The sequence below is a fragment of the Ranitomeya imitator genome, chromosome 1 (genome assembly GCF_032444005.1).
Source record: "Ranitomeya imitator isolate aRanImi1 chromosome 1, aRanImi1.pri, whole genome shotgun sequence".
NCBI classification, from domain to species: Eukaryota; Metazoa; Chordata; class Amphibia; order Anura; family Dendrobatidae; genus Ranitomeya; species Ranitomeya imitator.
The window spans coordinates 42,779,079-42,791,355 of NC_091282.1; the positions used below are offsets into that span (position 1 = coordinate 42,779,079).

At 46.5% G+C, this 12,277-nt stretch overlaps 1 protein-coding gene across 1 annotated transcript in view; it reads left to right on the forward strand.

The window, feature by feature from the left end:
• TXNL1 (thioredoxin like 1) overlaps positions 1–12,277 on the forward strand; it is a 38,974-nt gene that overhangs the window by 19,017 nt on the left and 7,680 nt on the right. Inside the window, exons 5-7 of the mRNA XM_069746010.1 lie at positions 2,667–2,736; positions 9,517–9,689; positions 10,755–10,859. Of these exons, the coding sequence (XP_069602111.1) occupies positions 2,667–2,736; positions 9,517–9,689; positions 10,755–10,859 (348 nt within the window). The remainder of the gene's footprint in view (positions 1–2,666; positions 2,737–9,516; positions 9,690–10,754; positions 10,860–12,277) is intronic.

Genomic DNA, 12,277 nt, shown 5'->3' on the forward strand with positions numbered 1-12,277 from the left:
GTCACGTGATCGCGGGGTGCCGATAGGTTGTCATGACAACCGGGGGTCCGCCATTGTGAATCTACTGTGAATTCCAGCTCGTGGCCGCAGTTCATAGATCATCTTCCTTTTGCCCCATTGGAAATAAAACCATTAAAACCCACATCGTACATTTGGTATCGCTGCATTCAGGAACATCCGATCTGTCAAAATATAAAGTCAATTATTCCGATCAGTAAACGGCATAACGAGAAAAAAAAAAATCTAAATTTCAGAATTGCCGTTTTTTTGGGCCACCACAACATTGAAATAAAATTAAATAAAGAGCGATCAAAAGATTGCATCTACCCCAAAACGGTATCAATAAAAACATCAGCTCGGCGCCCAAAAAATAAGCCCTCACCCAATCCCAGATCCCAACAAATGACCGTTATGGGTCTCGGAAAATGACGACAAATGTAATTTATTTATTTATTTTTTTTTTTAATACAAATTTATATATATTTTTTTCTCATCACTTGAATATAAAAGAACCTATACATGTTTGGTGTCTGTGTACCTATACTGTTCTGGGGAATCACATTGACTGGTCAGTCAACACTTTTCTTATTTCACCCCACTTGGTTTTTTTTCTTCTCATTTTCAAGTACATTGTATGGTGCCATTCAAAAATACAAGCCCTCACATGACCGTATTGACTGAAGAACAAAAAAAAATATGGCTCTGGGAAGAAGGGAGGGAAAAAGCTAAAATGGGGAGGGGAAAGCAGAAAAAAGTCTGGGGGTGAAAGGGTTAAATTTAATTTGCACTTCAGGACATTAAGTGAAATAATTAAAAACCAGTGTTTCTGGCATTTTTATTTATTTATGCTGCTTTTGGATGAGTGCTTTTTTTTCTGCAGCCAAAACCTGATCTCTTGGCAGTAACAAAACAAAAAAAAACAGATCCCAAATTTCATCTTTGCTTCCACCATACAGGCATGAACAGAGCAAGGTGCTAGGCAAGACATATGTGAAACCATAAAGCGTTTTAAAAAAAATACAAATTGGTCAAATTATTTAGTGAAAAAATAGTGGCCATCATGGACTAAAAATTGTAATTTGTGTTTTTTTTTTTTTTTTTTCATGAAATGTAGCAGCAGGGGGGGGGAGGTGAAGTGGTTTGGAATAATTTTACCTAAAGGTACCGTCACATTTAGCGACGCTGCATACCGTCACATTTAGCGACGCTGCAGCGATCTAGACAACGATCCCGATCGCTGCAGCGTCGTTGTGTGGTCGCTGGAGAGCTGTCACACAGACAGCTCTCCAGCGACCAACTATGCGAAGTCCCCTGGTAACCAGGGTAAACATCGGGTTACTAAGCGCAGGGCCGCGCTTAGTAACCCGATGTTTACCCTGGTTACCAGTGTAAATGTAAAAAAAAACAAACACTACATACTTACATTCCGGCGCTGTGCTTTCCTGCACTGACTGTGAGCGCCGGCCAGCCGTAAAGCAGAGCGGTGACGTCACCGCTGTGCTCTGCTTTACGGCTGGCCGGCGCTGACAGTGCAGGGAAGCAGAACGCCGAGGGACGCGACAGACACCGGAATGTAAGTATGAAGTGTTTGTTTTTTTTACATTTACACTGGTAACCAGGGTAAACATCGGGTTACTAAGCGCAGCCCTGCGCTTAGTAACCCGATGTTTACCCTGGTTACCAGTGAAGACCTAGCTGAATCGGCGTCACACACGCCGATTCAGCGATGTCTGCGGGAGATCCAGCAACGAAATAAAGTTCTGGACTTTCTGCTCCGACCAACGATGGCACAGCAGGATCCAGATCGCTGCTGCGTGATATCGCTATCCAGGACGCTGCAACGTCACGGATCGCTAGCGATATCGTTGTGAAGTTGGTCAGTGTGAAGGTACCTTAAGGCATTGGCAGGGCATTTTGTAGGACACTACTTTAATAATGGCCCTTGAGTTGATCAGGTATTGTTCAATTTCACACTTTGGTCGGCCAGTGTTTACTTTTCACATTGGTCGGCCATTGAATTGCTCAGGCTATTGTTTCCTTTACACATCTCTCTAATTAAACTGTACTTATCCTAACTGTTGATCTCAGTGGAGGACACCAAGACATTATGGTTTAAACTCGCAAAAATAAATGGGTTTCACATCCTGCTGTACAGGGTTAATTGCCGGAATCGGAGGGTCCCGCAGTCTGGGTCTTTAGAGTAGGATCTGGGCTGTCTGTAGACAGTCTGGTGCCCGCTCCAGGATGGCACAGGATATCCATGAAGTCTTACCCATAATATCCCGGCGCTGTATCCGCATAGATTCTGTTCAAATCAAAATGCGGTGTTTATTCCTGTAGTGTCGATCCTCGATGCCCTGGTCCCGCGTCCAGTCCGTGCCTCCTTGGCAGCCGGTGTTCACTTCTGCGCCCGGTTTCCTGCTAGTCTCTGGTGCTTTCTAGGCCCGGCGACACCATGTTGTGGGTCGCGCTTAAGGGTATAATAAGCCCCAGGGGCACCAGGATGCCAGGAGCTGCAGCTGACACGGAGGAGCGGACTAGACACCACATCAGGGCAGCGCAAATCATACTGCTCTTCTGTCAGTTACAGGATTATTTTCTTGTCTTGCCTGTTTTTTTTTTTGCAAAGAAATTTTATTTTTTTTCCCCTCTTTCTTGCCCCCCAGCTCCTGATTACTGTAGCTTTCAACCAGCCGGTGAAGTTGTACTCCATGAAGCTCCAAGGTCCAGATAATGGTGAGTGTATTGCGCCACCAGCTTGTATGAAGCCCTTGGAGCACCGCGGGCTCACAAGCGTCGGTGTCTTCATTAAAGAGATCACGTCTGACTTACTGAATACTTGTTGGGCCACAGCACTGGTTTTCCCTTCCCCCATGACGACACACCTGAGAGAGGGGAACCGCCCAGTCAGGTTAGGAAACCCTACTGAAAATAAAAGGGCGGTACCTCTGTCGCTTCAGGGACCCTCGTGCTGAACATGGCGGAAGATTTTTCTACTTACCCATTACTCGTCCCGGCGTGGAAGAACAGGCAGCGGCTGTGTGTTGGTCCTCGGGTACTGGAAGCGCTGTCCGCAGGTCTTCCGGGGCTTTGTGTCCGAGCGGGTGTCGGTGCAGCACGGTCGGATGTCCGGGCTCCTTCCGTGGCTGCTACGCCACCCTCCTATCTCTGCCGGCATCCAGGTGCGGCGGCCGCTTCCGGGTCGCCCGTTTGACGTCACGCGCAAGGCACGCTGGGAATGGGCGTGATGTCGGGGGTGGGCGCCGGATCCAAGATAGCGGCGCCCATGAAGAACACGCCAGCCGGTGGGAAAAGACTCCGGCGGCATGGCAGAGGAGGGGAGGGGCCACCATTGGGCACCAGAGAAGGCGGGGAGTGCCGTGGATCCCCCCATAAAAGGGGGATGACCACAGAAGACGTGCTCATGCTCAAAAGCTTCATCATGGAAGTGGGGCAACAGGAGCAGCAGCAGCCACATCAGGACCTCTCACCAGATGCCTTGGCCGAGCCACCAGCATACCAGGAGAAGCCGCTCAAGTGGTAGGAGCAGCAGTCGTCCTGTCCGGCAAGACTCTTCGGCGTCCAGAAAGGACGCTGCACGTGCATCTGTCCAGCCTCCGAAACCGGTACCCTTGACTGTCAGCGGTGGTGAGTGATCTACATGAATGTCACCCTTATGGTAACAGGGTCCATTTTTTCTGTTTGATCACTAAGGGTCGAGGAGATCTAGCGGGAAAACAAAGAACCGAGAATGTGCCCTTTGTAAAGTTCCGATTGCAGTTCAGTGGCAGAAGGACCTCTGCGCTGACTGCATTAATCAAACTATACAGGAAGAGACCCTTAATTTCGCTACTAGCCTTAAAGCCATAATACAGGCAGAGATAAAAGACTCCTTAAAACTGGCCATTAAAAAAAACAGGGAGAAAAAGCCGCAAGGTGTCTACGGATTCCGATGCCTCTCAGAGACAGGAGGGCTCTAAATCATCCCGGTCTCCCTCTACCTCCTCCGCCTCTATCCAGTCCTCAGATTCCTCCTCAGACAGTGATACAGGGGGTCGACCGTGTTTTCCAACTGAGGATGTAGAAAAACTAGTTCAAGCAGTCAGGTCTGCAATGGGTCTTAAAGAGGAGAAGACACCTAGGTCACTTGAGGATTTCATGTTTGGGGGGTTAGAAGGAAAAAGGAAACGTACGTTTCTGGTCAATGCAAAAATCAAAGCAATGATCAAAAAAGAATGGAGATAACCCAAGAAAATTGGTACCGTGCCTTCTTCATCAAAAAGGAGATATCCTTTTGAGGAAAAAGAATCCGAATCCTGGGAAAAAATCCTTAAAATTGACGGTGCGGTGGCCAAGTCTTTGAAAAAATAGTCCCTTCCATTAGAAAATTCAGGTGTCCTAAAAGACCCGCTTGACAAAAAAGCAGATAGTTTTTTTGAGACACATCTGGGAAGCTTCGGCTGGGGGCCTGAAACCAGCAATAGCTGGGACATGTACGGCCCGTGCTCTCATGGTCTGGCTACAGCAGATAGAAGATCACCTAAGGGATAAAGTTCCTAGAAATGATATCCTTGCGAATATATCCTTAGCGCAAGGAGCAGTGGCTTTTTGGGCAGATTCCTCTGCGGATTCTGCAAGATTAACAGCTAGAGCTGCGGTCTTGTCCAATGCGGCGAGGAGAGCCCTATGGCTTAAAGGTTGTCCGGGGGATTTGCCGTCTAAACATAAACTGTGCTCCTTCCCATGCGACTGTCAATTCCTCTTTGGCAAAAAGCTAGAAGAGATCTTGGAACATGCAGGAGATAAAAAGAAAGCCTTTCCAAGTTTCTGTAGAGATCCCAAAAAACCTTTTTTTCGGAGGAGAAGATTTAACAGAGGTCGTCCCCCAGGAGATAGGAGAAATTGGGACTAAGGGGATCGGGCTACATGTTCAAAGGGCACTCTACATCAGCTAAAAAATCCCCCCAGTGACATTACATCAGAGGTTGGGGGAAGGCTCTCCCTTTTCTTACCGGCCTGGATAAACATCTCCCCCAGCATCTGGGTTTTAAATATTATCAAGGATAGTCTAAAGATAAAGTTCATCCGTCCACCCAGGCAGAATTTTGTAATAACTCCCCGGAGGAAGTCCCAGCAGGACTTGTTCACAAAAATGTCTTGCAAGAAGTCCCGGCTCGGGAGGTAGGAAGGGGGTTTTACTACCCCCTCTTTTTGATACAAAAGCCAGATGGCTCCTGGAGAACCATAGTCAATCTAATGAAGCTCAATCAATCAGTAGAGAACTACTCCTTCAAGATGGAGTCTATCAACACGACCACAAAACTTCTGTTCCCACACTGCTTCATGGCAGTAATAGACTTAAAAGATGCATATTATCATATCCCAATACATCAGGATTATCGGAAATACTTGAGTAGCGCTCTACATACAAAATCAAGTAAAACCTTACCAATATACAGCCCTTCCATTCGGCCTGTCTACAGCTCCCAGGGTCTTCACCAAGGTGATGGTAGAGGTAATGTCATACCTCAGATCCCAGGATGTGGTGATTGTCCCATACCTGGACGACTTCCTTGTGGTAGGGAGGACAGAGACCCATTGCTCCCAGCAAGTAACAGTTGTAACATCAACTCTAATAGAGCTGGGTTGGATAATAAATACCCCCAAATCAAGATTAGTACCAGTAAAAGTGCAGTCCTTCCTAGGATTAATACTGGACTCCGAGCATCAGCTCTGCCTCCTTCCGGAGAACAAAGTGGCCAAAATAATGAACTTGACCAGTACAGCAATACATCAGCCAGCGCTGACCCCCTGGTTGGGGGGGGATCATCTGAGGTCTTAATCAGTACAAGGAACCTGGTCCTTGCAAGAAAGGATTCATGGCTCAAACGAAAAAGAACTATGGGCAGTGGAAAAGGCCCGGGGCCTCATGGAGGTATCAAATCTACTTTTCCAGTTGGCAGAACAACCCCTGTCGTCCCTCACAGCACAACACATAAAGGGAGTAGAAAACACACCGGCAGACTTCCTCAGTCGCAGAGATCTGAGACGGGGAATGGTCCTTTAACCCCCTGGTGTTCCACCAAATAATACAAGCCTGGGGTACACCAGAAATAGACTTATTTGCCACCTCACACAACAAAAAAGTCAAAACATTCTGCTCCCTAAACCCAAGAGAACATCCTTTTGCAGTAGATGCCCTGCTAATACCATGGATATTCTCTCTGGCCTACGCATTCCCCCTGATAGTGATGATTCCAACACTGGTCCGGAAGATCAGAGAAGACCGATCAAAAATAATACTCATAGCTCCATTCTGGCCAAGAAGGCCATGGTTCTCCCTTCTAAGGCAGATGTCATTAACAGACCCATGGATTCTGCTAGAAGTTCCGGACCTGTTAACCCAAGGACCAGTGACCCACTCTCAGGTGAAGGGCTTCCATCTGGCAGCCTGGAATTTGAGAGGGCATTGCTGAGTTGCCAGGGATTCTCACCAGTGTTAGTCTCCACCCTACTGAATACCAGAAAGCCTATAACATCTAGAATCTACAGTAGGATATGGAAAAAGTTTCTTGACTTCCTGGGTGAACCGTTGGGGGAGGTTGGTCCTATCCTAGAGTTTCTGCAGGCAGGCTTGCAGCTCGGGTTAGCGACTAGCACCCTTAGGCTATATTCTCACATTGCGGTTTTTACCGCGGAACCGCGGCGATTTTGCAGCTGCGGGTCCGCAGCAATTTCCATAGCGTTTACAGTAACATGTAAACTCTATGGAAACCGCAAACCGCTGTGCACATGCTGCGGGAAAAACCGCGCGGGAACGCAGCGGTTTACAACCCGCAGCATGTCACTTCTTTGTGCAGAATCGCAGCGATTCTGCACCCATAGAAATGCATTGATCCGCTTACTTCCCGCATGGGGCTGTGCACACCATGCGGGAAGTAAGCGGATAATGTGCGGATGGTACCCGGGGTGGAGGAGAGGAGACTCTCCTCCAGGCCCCGGGAACCATATTTGAGTAAAAAAAAAAAAAAATTAAAATAAAAAATCATGATATACTCACCTCTGAAGTCTCAGCGCTGCACGCGGCCGTCCGGTCTCAGGTTTGCTATTCGACCAGGACCTGCGGTGACGTCGCGGTCACATGACCGTGACGTCATGAAGGTCCTTCTCGCACAGCATCTTTGGAACCGGACCGCCGTGTGCAGCGCCGAGGAGATCGGGACGTCAGAGGGTGAGTATATCATTATTTTATTATTTTTAACATTACTATTGATGCTGCATATTGCTGCATATGCAGCATCAATAGTTGGGGTAAAATCCCGCAGCGGAACCCGCAGGACAAACCGCGATAAATCTGCAGGGATAACCGCAGCGGGTTTGCCCTGCAGATTTATCAAATCCGCTGCGGGAGAACCCGCAGGGACAGGACGCTATGTGTGAACATAGCCTTAAGGTTCAAGTTTCAGCCTTGGGGGCCCCTATACAACTGCAACCTAGCATCAAATAGGTGGGTTTCACGATTCATAAAATCCTGTGGCAGGTCTAGGCCGGTTATTATCCCAAAAATCCCTTCTTGGGATCTAAATTTAGTCTTAGAAGCCTTAACCAAAGACCCTTTTGAGCCTTTGCAGGGGTTGTCCCCTAAATTACACACTCTGAAAACAGTTCTACTGGTAGTCTTAACATCGGCCGGTAGGGTAGGTGATTTACAGGCCCTGTCGATACGCCCTCCTTATTCTCAGGTTTTTGACGACAGGATAATTCTAAGACCAGACCCGGCGTATCTCCCCAAGGTGGTCCCAAAATTCCATAGGAGTCAGGAGATTACTTTACCATCGTTTTGTAATAATCCTAGAAATCCTGAGGAACAAAAGTTCCATAGGTTAGATGTAAGAAGATCTATGTTACAATACATGTCCATGACTAGTCAGTGGAGGAAAGACTAAACCCTATTTGTAGCCTTCCAGGGTAGTAAAAAAGGGTGCCAGGTAGCTAAAAGTACCATTGCTAGATGGATCAGGGTGGCCATTAGTTTATCCTACTCTGCGAGTGGTTCCTGAAGGCATCAAGGCTCATGCCACCAGAGCCGTGACTACCTCCTATCCAGAAAAGGCTGAGGTATCGATTGATCAAATTTGCAAGGCCACTACCTGGTCCTCACCCTCCACTTTTTTCAAACACTACCGGCTAGATCTTTCTTCCTCTGCTGACCTAACCTTTGGTAGAAGGGTACTGCAAGCGGTGGTCCCTCCCTAAGGTTTCATTCTACAAAAGCCTCTCAGGTGTGCCATCATGGGGAAGGGAAAACCCCAAGGTTACTTACCAGTAGCCGTTTTTTCCGGAACCCATGACGGTACCTGTATATTCCCCCCCCCCCCCCCCCCTTTTATCACCCGTTCGGTGTGCACTATAGTTTTGGGTGTTTTTAGTTCATTAGATGTGGTGATGGATTTGCCATGTGTACTAACCAGGTGGGCCTCTCATGCTCTGAAAACCAACTGAAGCGACAGAGCGGTACCGCCCTTTTATTTTCAGTAGGGTTTCCTGTCCTTACTGGGCAGATCCCCTCTCTCAGGTGGGCCGTCATGGGTTCCGGAAAAACCGGCTACCGGTAAGTAACCTTGGTGTTTCCTTCACGTGGGTCTCAATCAGTCGTAATTGTTCCATTCATGTGCAAAAATAATCGTCGTATCAGTTATGCAATCGGAGGCATAACCGATTCTTTGTCGGTTAAGATTTTTGGGCATTGACCAGCAATGAGGGAGGAAATGGCCGTCGTCTTCTGTTTGACCTAAAGTAGGAAGGTAGCCAAAGTATTCTGTGGCGTCAGTGGGGCAGGGAGCGGCCGCCCTGTCTGCCGGGGGTGACGTCAGCGGGGGAGGAAGCGGCTTCCCTTTTTGCCGGGGGTGGTGTCAATGGGGGGAGGAAGCGACTTCCCTCTTTGCCGGGGGTGACGTCAGCGGGGGGAGGAAGCGGCTTCCCTCTTTGCCGGGGGTGGTGTCAGTGGGGGGAGGAAGCGGCCGCCCTCTCTGCCGAGGTGGCGTCAGTGGGGAAGGAAGCGGTCACCCTCTCTGCGGGGGCTGGTGTCAATGGGAGGAGGAAGCGGCTTTCCTCTTTGCCGGGGCTGGTGTCAGTGGGGGGAGGAAGCGGCTTTCCTCTTTGCCGGGGTGGCGTCTAGGGGGAAGAAGCGGATGCTCTCCCCGCTGGTGTGGGGTCAGCGGGGGAGGAAGCAGCCGCCCTCTCTGCAGAGGTGGCGTCAGTGGGGAAGGAAGCGGTCACCCTCTTTGCGGGGGAGGTTCAGTAAACCTCCGGCTGCCATAACACCATTGGCCCCTTGAGTTCACTGCTAGGGCAATGGCAGCAGTTAGACCCCTTAGATGCTGCTATCAATCGTGAGTGCTGCGATCAATTATCATCTGGAAAGTTGTTGCAGAAACTTCTGCTGTCCTGAAATTTATTTTAATGAGGAATGACAAATGAATATGGAGATAAAAATACCCGTGATCCTCACCGCAGGTCAAGGTCCAAAGTTTGTAAAAATCTTCATAAACCTCCCACGCTCTATGGATTTTGATGAAGCCGTGAGGAGTGAACCGACCCAAGCGCTGGAATTGACGGCAGATGATATTAAGGAGGACGGCATCGTACAGCTCCGCTACGTGAAGTTCCAGAATGTAAACAGTGTAACGGTGAGTCACGTGGCCGGCGGTGGCCAGTAACTCCTGTCCATTGCCTTGCGTAGAAGGTCTTAGTTTTTTGCACGACCACATCCCTATCCATTTTCCCTATCTTCATGGATATTGTCGGATTGAGCTTGTAATATTGAGCACTTTTGCAATTTACTGCTTATTAAAATGTTAAACCCTTCCTGAGATATTAACACTTTTGTTTACAGCTCATTGCCTTGGAAACCGACCACCTGGAAAAAAAGTTTGTAAGCACTGCGCATGTTCTGCTATCCATCAGCGGTGGTCGGTCTCCAAAGCAACCTATCCCCTAATGCCACTGCTGGACAGGACTATTGTCATCTCCGGTCCCAAAGGAGATCACTGAGGCCGCGGGAGATCGGTGTGATAAGGAACGATTATTTCTTCATAACTGTTCCTTTTAGTTTGGCAACTTTTTAAAAAGTTCGGAAAAAGTTTTCGGAAAACTTTTTGACATGTCAAAAGTTTTTGAGAACTGTGCAGACACCCCATCAACCGATAACAAATGAGTAGAAGAACTCTGCATCCATCTCTCGGTGATTGTCGGGGGTATTTTGTGGATATTTTTCGCAGCGTCTGGATTCAATTTATTATTTCTTTTAAATTAATAATTTTTTGGTAAAATCCTCTACAATATTGACTCTGCTCTCTAAACTTTCCCGGCAGTAAGGGGCGTTGTGTGTGAAGGTCCTTTTTCCCTGGCCCTAATTGGCGGGGCCGCGTCGGGCTCATTAGCGTGCTTCATTGCTCCGGCTCTCGTAGATAAATTTATTTTTAAGTTTAATTTCCGCTCCGTATCATCCACCAGCCTTTAAATAACCCATTCTGCGGCGCGGCACACAGGTGGCTGCTCCAGAATGACATTGCTAGGACAGCTTCAATTTGTGAAATGTGTGAAATCTGCTCCGGCTAATTGATATGTGAACTAATTAAATTATGTCTTTTTATTGCTCGGCCACCTGATCCCACAAAAGTGTGTTCACACCAGATTTATCGCGTCTATCCCCCAGTGTCTTCCTAACCGGCCGCTAATCGCTCTTCTTTCAGCTATTTGTCCAGTCCAATCAGGGTGACGAGGAGGCGACAAGAATCACGTACTTCACTTTTATCGGCACCCCCGTACAGGCGACGAATATGAACGACTTCAAGAGGGTAAGTGAGAGGCGTCTTTATGGGAACCATTCACATCGCACTCGATATTTTTGCAAATATCTGACCTAAAAAAGCGGAATAGTCAAACGTCAAAAACTCTGCTACAAGTTGGAAAATGGCACTTTAGCTGAGATCTCTTATTATCCCTAAAGTTAAAGTGCTACTTTTTAACCATTAACATGTCAATTTCATAAAAATCTGTACAATTTTTAGAGACAAATGGTTGAACCACTTACAGAACAAAACACACAAAAGAATAATAAAAAAAAAAAAAAAAAAAATATATATATATATATATATATATATATATATATATATATATATATATATATGTATATGTGTGTGTATATATATATATATATATATGTGTGTATATATATATAATGTGTATGTATATATTATTATTATAATATTAATTATTTGGCATTATCACATCCTCGAAACTCCAATCTAACAAAATATATAAATATTTAACCCAGAAGTTAGATGCGGTTTCCTCCAATCCGAGACCAAAACATCATAACTAAAGTAAAAAAAAACTATAAAATGCCTGTTTGGTATTTTTGCATGTGTAAAAATTAGATTTTTTTTAATCAAAATCAAAAGTTATTTAATCCACAAACTAAATCATTGTAAAGGAAACAGAAAAACTTTGAATCGCGAGATCCAGAATTGCCATTTTTACAGGTCACGACCCCTTCCTGAAAAATGCAAAATGAAGTGATCAAAACATGTTAAACGTACTCCAAAGTGGTACCAATAAAAACCACCGCTTGGCACACTAATAATAAATAAAAAAAAAAAAAAAATCTTGACGCGACTCCGAGTTATTGCTCTTGGAAGAAGAGGGGGAAAAAACAAACATACCAACAAAAATGTAATAAATGTTAAATGCTAACACATACATATTATTTAAAAAAAACTTTTTGAAGCGCAATAAAAAATAAATCTTTTAATCAGGAAGCAAATTTGGAGATATTCCAGCTCTGCACAGATGATGATCTATAAATAAAAAAAAAAATCCTTGAATACGATTTCTGTAAGAGAGGTAAAAATTTTCTATTTTTGTTGATAAAAAAAACAAAAACAAAAAGAAATTAATACCCTGTTTTCTCCTTCACCTCATTGGGGGTCACAGCCCATGGGTGTATGCTGCTGCTGCTGCCACTAGGAGGCCGACACCAAGTGATACAAGGAAAGTTCTCTCTTCCTCTGCAGTGTACACCCTCCTGCTGGCTCTCAGCTCCTCCCCTGCAGTATACACCCTCCTGCTGGCTCTCAGCTCCTCCCCTGCAGTATACACCCTCCTGCTGGCTCTCGGCTCCTCCCCTGCAGTATACACCTCCTGCTGGCTCTCGGCTCCTCCCCTGCAGTATACACCCTCCTGCTGGCTCTCAGCTCCTCCCCTGCAGTATACA